General features: G+C 46.7%; 1 protein-coding gene across 7 annotated transcripts in view; it reads right to left on the bottom strand.

Moving 5' to 3' along the window:
* Positions 1-20,721, bottom strand: part of NTRK2 (neurotrophic receptor tyrosine kinase 2) — a 328,863-nt gene extending 308,142 nt beyond the window's left edge. The window contains exons 1-4 of one of the 7 annotated variants that reach the window (XM_073880676.1): positions 20,438-20,721; positions 19,785-19,906; positions 19,208-19,516; positions 18,248-18,822 (exon numbers count right to left, since the gene is read on the bottom strand). In XM_073880676.1, the coding sequence (XP_073736777.1) occupies positions 18,248-18,459 (212 nt within the window). In that variant the 5' untranslated portion in view covers positions 18,460-18,822; positions 19,208-19,516; positions 19,785-19,906; positions 20,438-20,721. The remainder of the gene's footprint in view (positions 1-18,247; positions 18,823-19,207; positions 19,517-19,784; positions 19,907-20,437) is intronic. The other 6 variants (XM_073880674.1, XM_073880675.1, XM_073880677.1 and 3 more) reach the window with 6 other exon arrangements.
* Positions 20,722-21,627: the final 906 nt, after the last annotated feature.

Genomic DNA, 21,627 nt, shown 5'->3' with positions numbered 1-21,627 from the left:
TGAGCTATACGACCAGGGGCAAGTGCCCCAGGCCTCAGCTTCCTCATCGGTAAGGGTGTGGGGGAAATTAGGAGACCACCCTCCATAAGGGCATCTGAGGTCCCATATGAGGACCTCCATGAATGCCAGTCATGATCAACGATCAGCAGAGGACAGAGGTTCCAGGGCTGGCCTGGTCACCCCCTAGCTGCCAAGCTCACTCCCAGCCCACCTCCAGTGCCCACGCCCATGACACAGGACATTTGGACTTGATAATGGCCCCGTTCCCTTCAGCATGCCCATATAAGAAAATGGCAGCAAAATCATATGAAGAAAAATTACGCTCTGGGTTTCTGCGTATTTATACAGCATTTTCCTCCTCTCTCTCTGGCAACAAGGGGGTTGCCACCAAGGAGGACCACAACTGATGACCAGAGAAATTGATGATGCAAAGTTGGCTTTCTACATAAAATACACTGGTCTTCTCCCCAGGAAAGGTGAGTTTAATTGGACTTATTAGCACAGCCTTCCACACGGACTTAGGACTGGAACCCAGCCTACATCATGTGACGGGTAAACCTTATAAGCTGACAGGAAGCCACAGCATCGCATGTGGTCCAGATCAACAGCCAGTCAGCACAGGTCCTTTATTTTTTATTTTTTACATTTTCCTATTAGCCACCAACTTTCCAAAAAGGGAAGATTTCACATTTTAAAATTCTGAATTTCCATATTCTTTAAAAACAACAACAACAACAACAACCTGAAGGTCTGCCAAACCGGACTAGCAAGTCTTCCTAGCAACAGTCAGGACGAGCTGAGTTAACACTGCCCCTGGAGGTTTGGGGCACATTTCCAGTTGGTCCCATTCCCAACTGATCTCGACTATTTCACTGGCCCATGGAAAGATTTAGGACACCTGACTTAATGCTTGCCTGCAATTTCCCCTGAGACGTCAATGCTCCAACTCTTCTCCTCCACTGATAGGGTCATCTCTACACACAGACTCTAGTCTACTCTACACATGAGACTCTACGAGTCTCATCAAATAAAACAACACAGAGGTCCACAATAAAAATACCTCATTTTCATTTGAAAAGTTCCTTCTACCTGTCCCAGAAGTTTCAGAAGCTTCCTCTGTTGTTAAAAACTAAAACTGACAGAAACACAGCCAAGTTTAATTTTATACCTGGTCGAGTGGTGAAAATAATCCCCAGGAGAAGCAAGGGATGCGGGCTTTTTTCCTGACCAAAAACACACACTGTTTTCCTTCCAACTAATTTAATAATCATTGTAGAGTTCACATTAGGTCTCAGAGCGTTCGAGAAGTCACAACCACCTACCACGAGTAAATGGAAAGACAAGTAACTAACAATCACTGTGACATAGTTTCACCATATTAAATGAAGAGCCCTAGGGTGGAAATGGTCTGACAGCCAACTACTGTCAAGATAGAGGCTCAAGTTCTAGTTAAGCTAAAATTTTTGGTGTGGGTGGGTATCCTCTAATGTCGGTCAATATGAAGCCCCCAGAAACACGAGTCGGCTCACTGGGGGACTTGGCCAGCACCCTGCAGCTAACTCATCCCAGCAGGCTCCGATGGGCTATACCTCTTGGGGTTGGGGGCACCCCAGGAGCCTGAGCAGGCTTTTCCGCCGGCTGGGAAGCCGTCTGGTCGCACGTGCTTCGAACAGCTTCTAGACTACAACCACCTCTGCTGTGCCCCGTGGGAGGAACTCCAAGGTCTCAGTGGAGCATCTGCCCACGTTGTAGGGCTGTCACAGGGCTGCTCCCCAGGCTGGCCTGGATCTGCCTGCTGGTACCTCCCCAGCTCATCTGCAGCTGCGGACAGGGGAGCTTCCACCTGGGTGAGCACGGAGGCCGGGCTGCTTGGTCTTTGTAAAAGGACGTCAGCCCCACCATCTGCTTGTCTGAGCTCCAAAGAGAAAGGATCTGGCCTTAACCAGTACCAGAGATTAAAATTTTCCAGGCTCTGGTCAGAGGGGACAACGTCAAATCATCTGCCATCCAGCTTCTAGTCTAGCAAAACCTGGTCAGCAAAGGGTACTGGGGACGGCAGACTGAGCTCCCACATGGCATGGGTTTTATAATTACAGCCCTGGGAGATTAAATTGGGGGGCCACTTTAGCCTCCTTGCAGAATTGATGTCCTTGTCGCTTCCCCCAACTGTCACTGGCTTTCTCAGTAAGAAGAAAATGAAATCTCCTTCTGCGTGTTTCACAAAAGCTGCAAATTACATCACTCATTGTCCCTGCAAAAGAAATTCCTTTCAGAACATAGTGCCAGACAAAGCTATGTTCCTGTGGAATTAGGAGGCATTCTCTTTACCAATAATGAGCTTCTCTTTTCACTGCCAGGAAGTTGAGAACAAATGTTGCACTCGGTTACAGCTACTATGTCAACCATTTGTGTTAGTCGGGGGTCCTAGCCCCTTTGCTCACTCCTTCCCTCCCTCTCATTTTTACCTTATTGACCTTCCTGTATAAAGTAATTACGGTCAGTTACTCAAATACTGATGATAAAGTGAATAACTGTGACATTTCTGTCATTCAATGCAAATTAAGTGGCCATTATGACCAATAGGCCAAGACTACAGAATTACCCAGAGTCGTTTTCAAGAAATGGATTAAATAATTTCATCCATGATGTTTTTAGGTTTCAGAGTGACTGTTCACAAAATCTTGCAACTCCGATCCAACGCATAAATTAGCTTGCATTAAAAAAAAAAAAAAAAAAAAGGTCTTTTCCTCCTTCCCTGCTATTCCAGGCCAATCAATGTTTCACTTATGACTAGTGAAGAAGAACCTCCAGTGATTAGTCCAGGCCTTAAGAATTCTAAGAAGCCTTCAAGTCAGCACTAATCACAACAGAACCCAGTTCTGAAAGCTCTTGGCCTCTGGTCAGGTCAAACCATTCCATACGAAGAGCATTTTTGGAACTAATATTTCTGCTCCAGCTTTAGGACAGATCAAGCACGGCACAGAGAAAAATGAGCATCAGGCATAACGTCAAGAAAAGAGAATGATTCAAGTGGTAAAATTTTAGGATCTCTGTGTGAAGGTCTGTTTTGATTTTGGCACAATTTTTCATCCAACATTTACGGGCTGTGGGAGTAAGGAGAGCGATAGAATGTGAGCAACACTTCCAATTTTATCTTCACTGGTTTCACTTCACATGTTAACCTTTAGTCGTTTTTATAGAAGGTTAGAGATTACTTTCTTTGGAGCGAAACTACAAAGATGCTGTTGAAAACAGATCCCAGTCATAAGTGGTTGTGGAAGGCCACAATAAAGAGAAGCTATTCTGCAGAAAGGAAGTGTGAGTGCATCTAAAAATCCTAAACAGATCTCTTACAAAAACTTTAATTCAAGGAATGTATCACAGTGCAAAAGGATGTCTATTTGTGAGGTACTCTGGTTAGTCAAATTCAGAGACCAAAACTAAAAGGGAGGTTGCCTGGAGCCGCAGGGAGGGGAGTGGAGAGTTGTTGTTTAATGGGTACAGAGTTTCAGTTTTGCAAAATGAAAAGGGTTTTTGGAGATGGACAGTGGTGTGAATGAACTTTCGCCATTGAAATGTACCTGTAAAAAATGGTCAAGATAGTAAATTTCATGTTGTTCCACAGCAATGTTTTAAAAAAGATCTTTTTTTAAAGACTTTACGATTAAAGTATGAGAGAGACAGTGAAAAGAGAAAATGATGTACAAAGTAACTGATGACCTCCAGACTCCAGGGGAGCTGTTATCAACTGCCTAATAAATAAAATGGACCAGGACTACGGAACAAAACAAAGTTGCAGAACAAAGGCCGTGACCTGAGTAATAGCTACAGCTGAGCCCGGACTGCTCAGCACACAAATGGTCAATGTCCCACTCGGGGGAGTGTGCCAGGTCCCACACATGAGAGTAGCAAAAGCAAAAGGGCAACAGTTGCTCTAAAGGGAGCCAACACCCTTTACATCTGTCCTCTTTTTTTTTTTTAAGATTTTATTTATTTATTTGAGAGAGAGAGAGTGAGAGATAGAGAGCACGAGAGGGAAGAGGGTCAGAGGGAGAAGCAGACTCCCCGCTGAGCAGGGAGCCCCACGCGGAACTCGATCCCGGGACTCCAGGATCATGACCTGAGCCGAAGGCAGTCGCTCAACCAACTGAGCCACCCAGGCGCCCACATCTGTCCTCTTAACCCCAGCGCCTGCCCAGTGCCATGCTCCAGGCAGATCCTCTTGCTTTTCCCCAGCTCTCCCAGCCCCCCGGAGCCTACTGTCCTTCGGAATACAGTCGAGGAGAGCCACACAGAGTAAAAACAGCCGAGCTTCCTGTGTTAGGCACTGGTATGAACATTTTACATGCAACAGCTCATTTTAACTTCACAGAAACCCCATGAGAAAGGTTCTATTATTGTCCCCTTGGACAGATAGGGAAACTGAGACACAGGGACTTGAGTAACTGATCCAAAGTAGCAGGGGCACACCAGCGTCACAGGGGGGCTCTCCACCCACCAAGCACCCCTGCCGCCCAGCCTGCATCCCTCCCCGACACAAACGCCCAAAGAAAATGAAAAATTAATTTGTTGATCCTCCTCTGCACGGCAATGGACATTTTCAGTGATTTTTCAATTCGGGGGGTAAAAATTATGAGGAAAGGAACTTTTTAGACACAGTTTGCAGAATACGAGGATCCTCCTAGGGTGCCACTAAAAAACAAAAAAATACATATATATATATATATATATGTATATACACACACACACATACATACAGCCATAATGAGCTGATCCTTAAAATATTACATTCAGATCTAGGCCTTTCAGGGGAAATTTTAAAATCTGTACGGCAAGGAGAGAAAGGTGGAAGCTGGTAGCTACGGACGTTTAACAGTCCCCATTCGCTGCTGGGGACAGATCTGGGCTTTGCTGGTCTGTCTGGGTCTGTGATGGCACACGTCTTATAATACAGTCAGGGGAGAAATCTCCACGTGCTGTCCTTGCTGGAAACACAGAGCCCCGCGCTTGAGAGCCCCCTGAAGAGAAGGCCACGACAGCAGGAGGAGCGATCTGGATAGCCTGCCCCCCCCACTGCACACTACCATGTCATAAGCCTCCTCTATTGCAGAGCCATCACAGCCCCAAACTACACTGCTGCAGAGGGCCGATCCCCAGGGCAGAGGCCCGGACAGCACTTTCCCTTTGCTCTGGGCAGCGCCCAGGTATGTTAGCGGCCCTCCCTCTGGTGGTCCTCCAGCTAAGTTCCTCCAGATGAGGCAGTGAGTCTACGGGGCCGACAGGATGCTCCTACACCTTTCCTTGGTGACTCAGTAGGATTCCAGAATGCCCCACCCAAAAACCCTGAGTCCACTCCAAAGTTTGTGCAGGCCTTCTCCGTAAGTTTGTCCTCCCGAGGGTGTGCCCTGTTGTTGGTGTATGGTACTGCTAGGCACAGCAGTGGGGGGACAGGGAACGCCGGAGGCTGCTGTCTGTGGTGGTGTGGATGGAGTGCTAACATATAGACTAGACTGTCCACAGGGCTTCCAGAGAGAAGGGCGGGGGGTGACCTGACTGGGGACCCCCACTGGTGCCCTTCAACAGGCCATGTAAATGGTGGGAACTGGCCTAAGTCTTGGTACCCAGGACCCAGAAAAATGCCAGGTGGCCAGGACATGTTCAAAACATATTTGTTGACTGACTGACTGAATAAATGAATGAATTGATCAACCCATCAATCAACACATATATGTATAAACAGCTCATTGCTGTCCTCCAGTGCAGCCGTCCGTGGGAGAAGATGACTTTGACAAGAGTATCTTTTGTTCCCTGAACCGGACATAGATATAAAAAACAATGAAAGGAGAGTAAAGACAGATTCTAGGGTAGACGGAGGTAAATAAAAAGCTCAAGAGTGCCCTCAACACACCGGAAGACACTCTCCATTGGTGAGAGAGAAATTTCACGAAAGAATAAATGAAATGGCTAGTAAATTCAACCCCGGAGGGTCACCCAGGCTTACCATGAGAGCCAACGACTCAATCAACCAAAACTAAGACTTTTCTCATGAGACGTAAGCATTATGTGTTGGTTCCATAATGTTCATTCCTTTTTAAAAATTTAACTTTCAAAATACACATGGAGTCTAAACTATTTTCATTTGTATGTAGATTATGAACATACTGCAGCATGTAAACATAAATAAATGGATGTTATTTATCTCAAGGGGGAATTATCTTTTGGATTATTCAACACAATCTGTTCACCTATATACTTCCCCACTCTATTTTTAAAAGCCTCCCAATCTCATATGTCTATCAGTTGTTTTATGATCAGTTTTGCAAACAACTATCAAAATTTCGAGATGCCTGATAGTGTTAATTATTATAAATATAAAGGAAGTCCCATGAAACATTTGTAGGATCAGCTCAACGCACCTTGATTGCAAAGAGGCAAAAGTGTATGTATCAGATGGTACACTGAACTGGACCTGACACGCTATGTTTTTTATACACCTGACGTCTGCAGTTCTTTAAGAAAAATGAACACCCTCTACCAGCCATGCTACAAGAAGGATAAATCACATCTGAAATCTCACACCAGAATCACTTTGTAAGTGAAGCACTATAAAGGCAGTCACAGGGAAAACTGCAGTTGATCCACAGCAATAGCCATTCTTAGCTATTACACAACAGAAAAAAAGCACAAATCTTTCTCATTTAGACCTATTTGTTTGCTGGAGATCAGATGTCCCTAGAATGATTCTTTTCCCCTGGATTTGCCTCTGGTGTTGAGCTGGCCTGTTGTGCATCTCTCATCATCTGCTTGCCCTCAGGCTCCCATTTCTTCTCTGTCCCTCCTTCCTGCCGGATGCACAAGAGGCCTCCCCCAGCAAAGCTTTGCCTTTCTTCCTTTCCAGCTAGATATACTATGTCTCTACACTGAACTGAATTTTTTTTTTTTTTTTTTTTTTTTTTACTGTGCATGAACCGATGTTGTGGTATTTAATTCCATAAAGGTTACGTATTTAAACAAACATCTTAATCTGATGACTAAAAAGTCATGGCTAGAAATTTCCCTACTGACAGCCCAAAGAACAACTAGTACACACTCTCATTTGGAATTCTCAATGATAGATGTGTAGGGTGGTGCGTGTGCGCATGCACGTGTGTGTACATCCACGTGTCTGTGTATGATGTGGAGATCTAGGGCATTGTGCTGGGTGCTGGGGAAGAGTGTGACCAAGATCCACGTGGTCCTCACCTTCATGCCACTTATATCCTAGTGGTGTGTACAGATGGGCACAGACATGCATTTACGTCGCCAAGTGACCTGTTCTGGAGTGGGAAAGAGCACACGGTGGGGATACAGCCCAGAGACAGGGAGGCAGGGGAATTTAGCCAGAGACAGAAGGCAGGGGAAAGGTGTCCCAGGCAGAGAGGCCGGCCAGTGTGGAACCAGGGAGTTAAGTAAGAGCAGAGCCCCAACACGGGAACCAAAAGCTCAGAGAGGCTATATTATCTCACCGAACAAAGGGAAAGGCAAGATAGGAAGCTAGAGGTTTGAGTTTGGGGATGCAGGGCTTTTCAGACTCATGAAGACCGGTTTATATATATAAATGTAATGCTATCTTAATTTAAAACACCAATACAATGTGGGGAGAGCTAGGCAAGCAATTCCTACAATGTGGAAACTGATCATGTAAAGATAACTGAATATTCTGAAAGAAAAGACTAGTGAGAAAGACTAATACTTTGAATAGGAAAAAAATAATAATATAAAGCTTTAGGAGATAAAAAGTGTAGTGCTAGCAAGTAAATAGACAAACTGATTAACACAATGGATTATCTGAAAATGGCCCAAATTGTTAGTTGAAATTACTGGGGGACAGGTAGAATTATGCAATCCACAGAGTCAAGAGACCTGATTGGCTGATCAGCTATCTTGCAAAAATAACAAAACTATTTTTTTGTTACCTCACTCCTTGCATGTTGAAAATCCAGATGGAGCAAAGCTTTAAAGTATGAAATAGTGAAAGCAGTAAAGAAAATATAGACTTATTTTATACTCTCAGAGAGGGGGAAACTTGTAACCACATTTACAGCATAGAAGCCATAAAGGAAATAATAAATTTTACTACCAAAAAAATATACAATTATGTTACCGAAAGAAGAAGAAAAAAATGCCATAACCAACATCAGAAGACAAGCAAAACATTAGGCAAGGTATAAATTTTCTTTTTGTTAAATAGATTTTATGAATCCATTTTTTATAGATTTAATTATTTGAGAGAGAGAGAGTGTGCAAGTGGGTGGGAGGGTCAAAGGAGGAGAGAGAGAGGGAGAATCTTAAGCAGACTCCCCACTGAGCATGGAGCCCAGTGCAGGGCTCAATCTCATGACCCTGAGATCATGACTTGACCAGAAACCAAGAGTTGCGGATGCTCAACCGACTAAGCCACCCAGGCGCACCTGAATCCACTTTTTAAAAGGCTACCCACCCAACAGATAAAGAAAATAGCTAAGGGATAAGACAAACATAGTTCACTGACAAAGAATACAAATGACTTACAGACACATAAAAAGACTTTCAAACCCGGATCATAATTACAGAATTGCCAAATAAAGCAGTGGTGAATACTATTGCCCAGGAATATGACCGACAAAGGTCAAAAGGTTTGGTAACAAATAATATGGCTTAGCAGTAGAAAAACGGGTGCTTCCAGTTTGGGTGGGAGAATGAAATGATGTGATCACTTTGCCAGACACCTCGGCCAGTATCTATCAAAATCACAAACATCTTGCAAATGTCCCTGCAACTCAAAATCTAGGAAATTTTCCTATAGATAAGATCACGCACGTGTGTAAGAACTTGCGCACAAGGTTGTTCAAAAGGAGGTTGGTTAAGTAAAGAACAGCCTATTCATTCAATGGATTACTGCGTGGCTTTGAATAATAAGGCTGGTGTACATGCGCTGACAGAGAAACATCTTTAAGATATAGCCTTAAGTAAAAAAAAAAAAAAAAAAGAAAGAAAAGAAAAGAAACCACAAACATGCTGGACAGTGGGTACAGCACGCCTTCATGTGTGTACAAACAAAAAGGACATATATATGCACTCATATATGTGAGTGGACTCCTTCTGGAAGCTGAGAGATGAGAGCGGTTAACTTTTCATGATACGTTCCTTTGTACTGTTTGCATTTTTTATCACGTTCAAATATGACTTTAAAAAAGCTAATCACAAATAAAATTTCCTAGGGTAAAATGAACGCATTTCAGAGAAAAGATGTGCAAAATCACTTTAAAGAATCTGAAAGTTTCCCAGGCTTGAGCAAGTCTTGGCTGAAGGCACTAACCTTTCCAAAGAAAGAATGTGTCACTCAGAATTGGTGCTGGGCAGTAAACGAAGGAGAGAGAAAGGAGTGTCCAACCAGGGGACACAGGTCCTCGCCAAAGTACTTCAAGTTCTGCATTCCCTTTGTGAAGGCGCTCCCATTATGGAGATGGATGCCTCGGGCAAGCTTAGCTTAATGCCATTTAACATTTTAAATGCAGAATTAAGTGCCCTTGCTCTAATTCCAAGATCACCAAGCAAGGTTCCAGTTATAATTAGTTCTCCTTTATAGATCTACTGGTGTAGGAAACAACTGTGATGCTCATCTGTGCTTTTGGGTCCATGGGATTGTTATCTGCCTTATTACGGAGCAATGGAATGACAATCCAGAGTGTTGTTTGTTTTTTAACTAAAAAACAAAAACAAAACAAGGACAAACAGGAGTTGCCACAGGGCATTAGAAGCAGTGACATAATGAGATCAGCATTTTAGAAAGACCATGCCAGCACAGTATGGCAGATGCAGAGAGAGGGGGCAAGACTGGGAGCAAGCCCGCCAAGTAGGAAGGGGTTGCAGTATTGTAGGCAAAAAAAAAATGAGGATATTTTTGTTCCCATCGGGGACAGTTTTCTCAACAGGTACTGTCCACCTATACTTTTCAGTAAATCCATCGATGAATCCACATGTTCACCTCTGCTCAGAACACCTGCCCCTGGATGCGTGTTTTGACCACGTTTCAGCTCCCCTGGGACAGAGTCTGACACTGAGACCACGGACGTGAAAGCCACACCCCACCTCGCTGCCCGGGGCCCCTTCCCATTATGCCAGGCTCCTGGACGCTGTGCCTCTCTGGCTGTGTTAAGCTTATCAAGCCAGGGTCAGTAGGAAAGGTCATGGTTGACGCCCGGGCTCTGCAACCCAACATTTCTTCACAATCCGTTAAAGGGGCTTCTCAGCCAGGTGCCTGCCTGCCTCAGTGTGTGTGTGTGTGTGTGCGCGCGCGCACACGCGCGTGCTGGGGGCAGTGGGGTGGAGGATAAGAAACAACACCAGAACCAGAGGTAGGAGAAAGAAGAGTGACAAAGGAAAAAAGCCCAACTCAGGAGCACAAGGGCAGTCCAGGAGCAAAATCTTCCATCACACTCAGACTAGGCTGGTAGCCACAGAGCTCCCCCATGAACCTGGGAGCAGACTACAAAGGGGTCGTGGTTTGCGCTGCGCTGGGTTTTCTCAGCCCTTGCCAGAGAACGCAGAGGCCAGCACGCCAAGCTCCCTCTGGTCCAGCCCTGCCCAGCCCTGTTCACGCACTGCACGGATGAGTGTACCTGGGGAAGCGAGCGACGGTCAGAGAATTCGGGTGTAGGCCCCTCTGCCACCTCTCAGGAAGGGACGCTGGGGCACATGAAACAGAGACAACTTTGGTAATAAGAACTGGAGTTTAGAAGAGCCTACCTTTTGAGAGTGCACTATGTTTCAGAGGCTGAAAACCAAAATTCGACTACCTTTTGATTTAAATTATACTCTTGTAAAATTGTCCAAAAACGCCTCATTGATTGTGTTGTTGATGTTGAGAAATGATCACAGACGACAGACATGATGGGTCTCTGAGTAGCTAGGCTGGCTAATGGCATCAAAGGACTAACACTTCTTCTCTCGGGTTCTCATCAAGAGAAATCCAGAATGATTGAAACAAAATTAAAAGTCTGGGTGGGGATGTAATGAACAGCATGGTGACTACAGTTAATAATACTGGGTTGCATATTTGAAAATTACTAAGAGAAGAGAATAGATCTTATACTTTCTCATCTCAAGAAAAATATTTGTGACCATGTGTGCTGATAGATGTTGACTAGACTCATGGTGCTGATCATTTCACAGTACATACAGTATCAAATCATTATGTTGTACACCTGAAATTAATGTCGTCTGTCCATTATACCTCATCAGAAAAAGAAAAAAAAAAGTCTAGGTGGTTTCAGGAAGTAAATCCTAAATTATTAGGAAAATTTTACAGTTCCAGATAATTAAGTCTGAAAGGACCACACCTAGGGGAGTTTTATATATACATTTCTATCTCCATAGACACATCACATACAAACAAATAGAGTCCTGGTGTGTGTGTGTGTGTGTGTGTGTGTGTGTGTGTCTGTTTGTCCCAAGGACTGCTGGGATATGAACCTTATAGGAAAGCGTGGGGTATAGAATAGCAATAGGTCCTCATTTCCAATAGAAAAGAGACTCTAGATGGTGTGTGATTGTTACCATTTTTATTCTATACAAAAAGATGCCATATACCTAAGGGCACACAAATCATTTATCTCTTGATAGTCTAACGCGTGCTGCAAGGGGAGATGGTGATGGGTGTCAGAGGAAAGACACGGGGAGACGCCCCAGTCCATCTCCTTCCCACCGCCACACTGCTTAACATGTGAACATTTATTTGAATCTTTACACTTCTCCTAAAATTGCCTGCACTCTCGAGGCCAAATTTGGGCTAGTGGGGCTGAGCAAACAGAGCCCTAAGCGAGATACTGGCTAAGGTTCTATCCCAAATTACGCTCTGTTTGACGGGAGAGCCCTGCACAATCCAGTCAGCCTGACAGTCCCTCCGAGGCTGTCAAGCCCTTCCCCCCTGCTTCAGAGTGAGGTTGTACACAGAAACAAGCAGAGGTCTGCAGGGAGTCTTCCAGGTCTCCAGAGAGAAGCCCTGCTTGAATCCAGAGCTATGTCTCAGTGCAGGCCATGGACAACATACAAAATGGTAGCAGAATGAATTCTAGATGTGAGCCAACAATCTTTAAGCTTGCTCAGTGGCTCAGTCATTGAGCTCAGTCATTGATCCTGGGCAAAGAGAAGTCAGGGGCAAAAAAGAAGGCAGGAAAGAGTAAGTATGCTCTGGCCACTGGTCTTTCATAGGAGCTAAGAAAGGCTTTGTACAAAGGCTGCGGGGCCCTCCACTTACATAACCACCCCTGACTGTGGCAAAGATACCATTCCACCTTGCTGCCAGCTCATAAAGGTTTTCTCCGCAGCCTGACTTCTGTGTATGAATTGCTTAGAGAAGAGGAAGGCTTGAAATTTAAAAAACAAAACAAAACAAAAACACCATAATCTAAACAAACAAACAAAAAATATATTTCCTACAACGTGAAGAGAAGACCATTACTTTGGGATCGGTAGCTCATGCACTTTTGAATTGCTTTGTCTCTAGTAGAGACAGCTTGGCGTAGATTTGATCTAGTACTAAGCTTGTCTTCATATCTCTGACACATCCAAAATGGTGGGCTGGAGTTGGGTTCAGCCCAAGGGTGCAGAACAAAAGGGAGGCACCCTATAGTAAAGGCCATGGAACCTCCTTTGAATGTTAGGAGAAAGAGCTTCTAGACCCACGTTGTCTTTAACATAGCATGGCCTTAGAAGACTTTGTGCAGAAGGGGCTAGAGCAGAGCATTTTTGAGATCCTTCTCCTTCTGTGGTACCAATTCTAGGTGACCCTGTGTGTGACCTTGGACTCAGCAGCCCAGCAGGAACACGCCACCAGTTTGGGGGAATTCAGAGCAGACACTGAACACACGCACATCTGACGTTGTCACCAAAGGCCTTCAGGCTCTCACACCACCCTTTACTTCCTAACTGATGTATAAACCATGTTATCTCCATAACTGAAAGTTTGTGGAACTTCAGAGCCAGGAGAAACTTGTCTGGGCACTGAATCCAAAGCCCTCGGTTTATATTTGACAAGCTCAGGGGCAGATAATAAGGGGCTGCTTCAAGATCAGGTCACTCCTGACTCCAGCTCTCTGTGACATCTGGGTTTTTGTTTTGCTTTTTTTATTTTTTAAACAGGTATACTCAGTACCTGTGCATTACTTTCCTTCCCAGCTCACAAGCACTCATGCCTTCATCGCCCAGATCAATATTTACTGACTTCCCTGTCCCTTGGACAGCCCAGAGACCAAAGTGGTAAGAAGGCACCCTGATTATGTGAGATCTTTGCCTTCTTTAATGGAGATTGATCAGCAATCAAATGTAGAGTGAAAATGATCAGGCCACTGCAGGGCTCAGACCTCTGCCACCTGGGGGGTGGGATTTGCACGTTAAACTAGCTAGAGCAAGTAGATTATGAAAATGGTCAATCAGCTATTAACCCAAGGTTCCGTTTTTTTCCTCACCCTTTCTCTCTCTCACACACACCAAATGAGTAAAAAAAAAAAAAAAAAAAAAAAAAGTGCCTGTCAAAATAATCTCTCCCCAAAATCATCCAGTTGATTTACAAACATCAAGAGGCACCAGAACTTGGCATTGCACCACAAGGGCCAGCAGGTTCAAGGCCACATTCTACCCTATGGTTTTTGAAGCTACAAGAAGCTCTCTAGAGACGTGGTAAGCTAGTCTGAGGGCTAACATCAACGTGTGGTATTCGTTACTGGTTTAATAGTGGTTTTTTCACTAACAGCTAAGATGAGCAATGAGTTAACACTGAGGGCCCTTGCTTAGTACCAAAGGCCAAACAAAAACAGAAACAGAAACAGAAAAACAAAAAAAGGAAAAGAGAAAAGAAAGAAAGAAATTCCCCTTCCCCAACTAAACAAGAACTCTAGGTTTTATACTCTGACGACCCAGATATAGTCAAAGAGATCATACAGAATGTTCCTGGGGAGAAAGAGACCTCAATTCGTAGCTCTCCGGCCAACTTTTCAGCTTAGAAAACGTCTTTACAAGGGAATATTGAAACAGATACAAACAGAGGTTTATGGGATAGAAACAGTGAAAGATTTTAAACAGAACTAAACTCAGCTCTGGGGAACTGTGACCACATTATCTCAACTTCCCATTACTTGCTTGTAATAACACATAACCCAGGCCCTTCCCCTAACTCTAGTGCTCTGAATTCCCATAAGGAAATATCACTTTTCGGAGAAGAAGAAAAAAAATCAAACACATTTTAATGTATAGTCAATGAGAGGTAATGGGAGGAAGAGGGGAAGAAAGTCGGGTCAGAAGGGTCGAGGGGTTTTTTGTTTTACCCAATGTAATAAAAACCTTCTTAATGCAGAGACTGAAGATATAAAACCAAGGAGGCTTCAAATGGTTGTACTGAGCTGAATTCTGTGAATACCTGCAGCACTGGGAAGACAGCATGTTTTCAACCCCAGCTTGCAAGTTGTGTTAATGATGCAAATTAGACTGCCCTTATTTATTAACAAGTCCAGTGTGGCTTATGTAACCACACTCAAAACTTACTCTGTGTGTCTTAGATGCATGTAAAGCACAATCCAAAGTTCTAGAACCCCCAGTGTAGGACCTGAGAAGTAAACATCAGAGAAATAAAAACGAATGCCTCTCACCGAATCCTTCCGAATGCCAGGATATTTGTTTTTAGTACAATTAATTGCAGTGGAAAAGCTTACTAAGGTGAGGGGGCCAAAATCAACGTATTAATGACATCACATTACAGTCACTTAAACCAAGCCAACAATTTATTGCACATAGAGGCTCTGGCAGCAGAAGCTGCAAATTCTATTTATGTTGTACTAAGAGGAAAAATATTACACTTGTCTCCAAATATGCCCCCCCAAATCAGAAACTACCACCCAAGAAATTCAGAAAAAAAAGGCCATCACTGATCTCCACAAAATAAGAGCAATATAAAAGTGAATGCCCCCTTTCACCACCATGTAAATACACTTAACACTTCATGCTACTAAATGATACACTTAGAGATGGTTAAGATGGTAAATTTTATGTTAGGTATTTTTGACCACAATAAAAAAGAAACGTGTGATCTATTTTAACCATGCCTTTTACCACTTGAGTGAGACAGAACTTGTCCTTTGCAGTACATTTTGGCACCTGATACTACAGAGATTCAATAGCCAGTTACATAACTCCAACAACAGGCTTGACTCTTGAATTCCACTTATATATGACAATGGTATCATTTTTAAATTTAATTTAGCATGGCTTTGGTATAACTACGTCAGAGTAATAGAAGCTGACACTAAGCAGCAGTGTGATGTTGGGCAGATGTGATGCATCTCTATAGACAGAGAAGAGAGATGTAGGTAAATAGATCATGTTGGTGGGTAAAGAGTATGTGACAGATTACTATGACAGAATTTTTGATAAAACAGGCTCAAACGATGACTCTAAAAATGAAATGTCAACTTGGCTTAAAATATGCACATAGAAGCAAAACATAAAACTCTCTTAATGAGTCTATGCACATAGTTTTAGAATGTTCTACCATGGGCTCTCTCTGAACCCAAAAAGCACCATGGTGTACTTTCCCCCAAATATATAGATATTAAGTGATGTACCATTTTTAAATGATATAGTAAACTGTTGCTTCAGCAAGTTCCAATTATAGTTTATTTACTTCCATTTTTCCTATTGAAAAAAATAGAAACATGAAATTTCAGCTAAACACCATTAAACTGGAACTTTCAACAAGGTTATTCTAGGAATACCATTGGGTCTCATAACAAAGTAAAAAAAAAAATTTTGTAATTTGGTTCCAACTGTAGCTGGTATCCATTGGCCAAGAATGTAAAAGCTGTTCAAACAAATACTAATATGTAAGAAAAAGAGCCAGATGGTATCATATATGGATGACAGGGAAACAAGCTCATCCACTGATGTCATTTTGATATCAAAACAACAGAATTCAAAATAAGTATATGAAGTGCTTCCCAAACAAGGATTTTGGTACATTTTACAGAACACCAGGGCACAAACCGGCTGGGCTCAAACAAAGCTGAGGGGCAGAGCTGAGCACAGACTTTTTCTCAGAACTCACATCTACCAACCCCATCAAGAATCACTAAAGAACGTAATTCCCCATCCCAAACACTAACCCTACACACCTCCCCACGCTCTCAATTTCAGTGGATTTTCAAATCAAAAGAAAAAAAAATAACAGAAGAAATGAGGAGTGCCGCTGACAACAAACACTTGGGTAAAAATAAAAAAGCATCAGTTTTTTAAAGTCTGGAGATAGGAACCTGCCATCAGATATTACAGAAACCACAGCAATTGTGAAAACTGATATAAGAAAGCTCAGCTCAAATCTATTGATTTCATCAATACCAGGCAGCTAAGACCACTAAGGTTTAAAACAGTGTTTTTTTACACTTAAAGAGAGTTTTATTTTCCTTTTCTCCAATTAGGGCCTTAGAAATATTACAGTGAAAAAAAATGTTACAGTGAAAATGATTGGCTTGATCCCCTTTCCTCCTTCATTATAGATGCATCATCTAATACAGAATTTCAAAACCATCACCAACAAAACAAGACGTCTGACTGTATAAAGGCACTCTCCCTGGTCTCAAAATAGTCCAAAAGGCTCTGAATTCCATATGGCTTCCTCCATCTGACTACTGACCTCCCATCTCATGAAAAAGACACAGATCCTGATAGAAGGCCACAGACATTTGACCAGGCCAACCAGGGCCAGCACAGTTGGGGCCCTACCCACCCTTCCTCCGCAGTGGATCCTTGCAAAACAAAAACAAAAACAAAAACAAAACCCACCCAGATCCCAGCCTCCTGGATCCAGCCTGACAGTTGGCTCCTCCCAGCACATCTCAGCTCTGCTAGGCCTGCACATTCCCCTCTATGCTACTGCCATTTCCTTCTGCCCGAGCCTTAGACCATGAGCATCACCAGCAGAATAAACAACAGAGGCTAGGAAGGTCTCTTACTTACATTAAAAACAGGTTATCTCAGTCAACTACGTTGGCAGAAACAGGGTGTGCGTTTTCTGGGGAGGAAAAAAAACATGCGCACTCGCCAACCGGAAGGCCACAGTCCAAGCCCTACTTTCAGGGCTGCCTATCTGAGCACCAAACACCGTAAGGAAAACCGGGAGAAACTTTGCCTGACAATCCTCTGCATGGATGAATAAAATCTCATGCCAGTGAAATGTAGGCAATGACCAAGTCCCTTGGGCGGGGGGGTGGGGGGGAGAGACACCTCTAGGAGAGGTGACAGGGAATGCTAGGGATGGCACTGGTGAGTTCCTACTTGGTAATGTATTTATCACAAGCCGTCAGAACGGGAGGACAGAAATACACAACTCTGCTTCTCCCTCAGAGCAAGACAAGCTCAGACATTTCCAGGGACACAGAGGTCCGTCCCATGCTAAAAGGCAGCATTCTATACCCTGCTTTATCATCCAACCTAGTCCTGGGATAGTATTCAATCGGCAATTGAGATTTATAGTCCAAATGGTCTCAAAATTATATCTCTGGGAAGTCAAATCCAAATTAAATCAGACCAGGCTTTTAGGCTTCCGACAAGCACATTTTCTCTTTCAAGAGAGCACATTTCAACACTCAGAACTTCTCCTCTTACAGACCATTTTCCAGGCCAGCTCTGGATGCCATCTCCTAACAAAAATCTGATCTATAAAATGAAAAGGGAAACCGGTGAACTCCAAACCTCAGCGAATGATGTTTAAGGGGGCCACTCTAACCTCCTTCAACAGATTTCCAAAAGTTCATTATTTTAACCTCCTTTCTAGTAAATACTACTGGAACTTCTAACCCAACATACACTTAGCACCTTAGGAAAGAAAAATGTCCAAAACTAAGTTATTGCATAAGTAAAGCCTAAAGCACACCCATCAGGGCTCTGAAATACAGAGTGTATATGGATGGAATCCCTCCCCGCAAAGAACATATATATTTGTTACTGATACATACAGTATACTTAAAACTTATTTTCAACTGTCCACTTCTCCCCCACGTTAGCAGCCCCAAGCCAGAGAAACAGGTAACTGACAGACAGATGGCCCAGCCCTGCATCTCCCATGTATGTCGGACTTCTCCCCAGACCTGAGACAACATTCATGCCCCGGACAGACACGCCTGGCCAGCCCCAGCCCGAGGGGCGAGGAGAGAAGGAAGGAGGAAGAGCACCAGGAACTCACATTTCGGTGATGTTCTCAGGGTCTGCACTGTTGGGCTCCAACCTCGGAAACGCCACGATGCCCGGAGAAGGGTCGCTGCACCAGATCCTAGAGGCGCTGCATTTGCAGGACGTGGGACAGGCGAGAGCGGCCCTCCAGAAGCCCACAACCAGCCAGCAGAAGCCCCAGAGCCGCGCCATGGCGGGTCCATGCCACCTCGTCCAGGACGACATCCCTAGCCGCCAGTGCCAGCCCGAGTCGGACTGAGTACGCGTCCGCGCGCTGCACCGGCGGGCCTCCCCTGCCCCTGCTTGGGCGGCCTGTGCCGCGCTCGCCGCTCCTTCGCCCCGGTGCCTGTCGCGGGCGCGCAGAGCCGAGCGTGTCCGGGGCTGAGCGTGTCCTGGCGGGCGGCACCGTTCACAGTGGCCGGGGCATCTTGGGCCGCCTCACAGGGGGCGCTACCGCCGCTCGGAGCTCCGCCGCGGCCGCCGCTGCATGGCCCGGCGCGCCGAGCACCGGCCCGCGGCGCTGCCGGCACTCCCCGGGAAGCAGGCTCCTTGCTAGACGCGCACTGGGATCCGGGACGCACCTCGGGGCTGAGGACAAACAGACACGCGTGAGACTGAGCGCTGGACCCCATACAGCGCGCTCGCGGCACCCCCACCCCGACCCCAGCCAGGGGACTGTGGATGGATGCGTGCCCAGCTCCGGCCCCAGAAATAAACTTGCCCCTCGATGGCACTGACGCGGCCGAGGCCACCGATGTGCCCCCCCTCTCTCTGAGGTCGAGGGGGGGAGACAGGGCAAGGGTCCCCGAGACAGGATTCCATGGCACAGGCCGGGCGTAGGACCCTTTAAAGGGGGACGCAGAGACCGCCTGCGGCGGAGATGGCTCCGCGACGGGGGCCCCCAATGATGCTGCAGAATCCGCCACGGCCGCTGGGCGCAGGGGGCGCGGGCAGGTGGCGCGGCGCGTCCCACCTGGGGAGCCGCCACGGCCGTCCCGGGGGGTGGGGGGGGAACAGCGAGGGCCGAGACGCCGGAGGGCACTGTCCGCGCTGCTCACCCGGGCTCCGGCGCCTACCGCCCGCCCGCGGCGCCTGGGTGCAGGCTCCTCCTGCCGCTGGGCACTGAGCGCGGAGAGCGCGAGCGAAGGAGCGAGCGAGGCTCCTGCTCCAACCCAATTCCGGGAGCCGCCGCCGCCGCCGCCGCCGCCGCCGCCTCTGCTACTGCTGGCGAAGTGACGTGAGGGCTGACGCAGAGCAGGGGCAGAAACTCCAGAAAATTAGTCTGAAATCCAAAAACACACACGCTCATGCACACACAAACCCATAACACCCTCCAGACAAAAGCAACAGGGAGGGGAGGGGAATCTGGGGGCGAGTGGGGAGGAGGGAGGCATCGGTGCCACTGGCCAGGAGCAGACAGCAGCAGCATGTGGGAGTTCATACACGCGCACACACGCACACATCCTGGCTGGGTAGACGCGCGCGCCTGTGTGTGTGTGTGTGTGTGTGTGTGCGCGCGCGCGCGCGTGTGTGCGCTGAGCTCCAGGTACCTCCGAGATGGACCGTTCCACCGCTCGACGCCTCTCAGTCCCTACTTCACACCACCGTCTCTTCTATCATCGCAGTAGAGGCTGTCTCCTTTTTTGAAATGGAAACCGGGCTCGGTTCAGCTCTGAAAAATGCGCTGATTCTTATTATAGGAATCCTCCCTCCCCGCTCCCTCCCCGCTGCGTTCTCCTTTTCCCATCCTGCCTAAAAGGGAGGGCAAGCTAGCCTAAAAATAAATAAATATTGTAAACACCAAAACGTGTTCAGCATTGGTAACCAAGGATAACCGCCCCCATTCTGGGCCATCTATTTGGGGATCCGTGGTTTGGGAGGGTCTCCCTGTGGGTGCTTTTGCAGAGGGAGGGGAGTCTCCAAATACAACTCTAGCTCTCTAAGTGGGTCTTTTTCCTGCCGTGTTCCGGCATCACACGCCCGGGAAATAGAGACATGTGAGGGGAAGGGAGCGCGCCTGACGCGTATTGGGTTCCCGAAATGCGCGGCCGCAACCCCGGCCTGTCCGATGTGTGGCGCCGCGTCATTTTCTGTCATCCTTCAGCCTGGCAGGGTTCGGCCGTTCCCAGATCGTCGCTTCACTTACCGCGATGCCCACCCCCGCCCCCGCGGGGCACCCCGAGCCCTTGCTCCCCTGCCGTACCTTGCGCGATTTCGTGTGTGCGCGGGTGTGCGCGAACGCGTGCCCTGCGCCCGCGCTGCCCAGAGCACGACATGCATCCAGGTACCGACAAGCCCGGCGCGGGCAGAGCCTCGGGGTCTCACTAGGGACAAACGAGGCGATCCGGGAGGCTCGGGTGACAAACCGTAACTGTTCTGCGGACGCAGTTAAATGATGGCTGCGGGGCATCCGCAAGCCTTGTCTGAGAATCCGTCTTCCCCATTTGCGGCTCCGAGAGTCTGTTTTTCCGCAGTCATTTAAAAGGGAACTGGGAAAATGCACCGCAGTGCCTGACACTTCCGAGGGCTCTGGTGCCCCCGCGCGGGGAGAGAGCGCCCCGCACGCTCCGGAGCACCAACCCTCCGCCGCGGCCGTGGCGGGCACTGCGCGGGGGGCGCGCTCTGGCTCCAGATGCGCAACCAGCGGCGCCCCACGCGTGCGCGCCCCTGCCCCGCCGGCACGCCGCTCGCCCGACCTCGCGGAGCTCCTGCCCGAGAAAAAGGCGGGCAGCGCTCAGCTCCAGAAAGGGCGACAGGATGGACTCTTGTCCAGAAGATAAGAATGGTCACCGATCTGCTCTCAGAGGCTGAGGGTGTGAAGGATCCAGAAACCCAAACGTCAAGGTGAATGCTTGCATCTTGGGGATGCCTTAAATATTACAAGGGAACGGAAAGCATCTGGGGGGGGGGGCTATTGTACAGACCCGGGGCGCTGAGTGTAACCGCGAGAAACCCTCGCGCAGGGCCCCAAAATCTCACTGCAGGGCCGGAAGACAAGGCCGGCAGGTCTGCCTCTTTCCACCGCCACTCAGCTGTGACATGCATCGTGTGCTGAAGTTCATTTCTCAGCTCGGCCCCCAACCCCTGCTGGGTGAAGACCTGCTAAGGAAGAGAGAAACTGTCTTGGTCCAAGACACACAGTAACACTCTCCCGCCTGTCTCGGCAGTGCCCTTAATGGATCTGCCCCTGCGGAACACCTGGGGGAGGGTGTGTACCTAATTACCCACCTCTCTCTCACACCCCCACCCTCATCCCATTTTTTCCCAGAAATGGCCCATTTGCACCCTAGTGGCTGCAAAGTGTCAGTACAGCAACTAAAGAACCGAAGGTTTCAGAGTGGTTTGCAGACCAGATTCTAATTACGTTGGAATAATTTTAGAAGTTGTATTATA

This window comes from Callorhinus ursinus, unplaced genomic scaffold, assembly GCF_003265705.2.
Source record: "Callorhinus ursinus isolate GAN/ISIS: 27379988/994484 unplaced genomic scaffold, GSC_fseal_2.0 scaffold39, whole genome shotgun sequence".
Lineage (NCBI taxonomy): Eukaryota > Metazoa > Chordata > Mammalia > Carnivora > Otariidae > Callorhinus > Callorhinus ursinus.
This window is presented reverse-complemented; position numbering and strand designations above follow the sequence as displayed.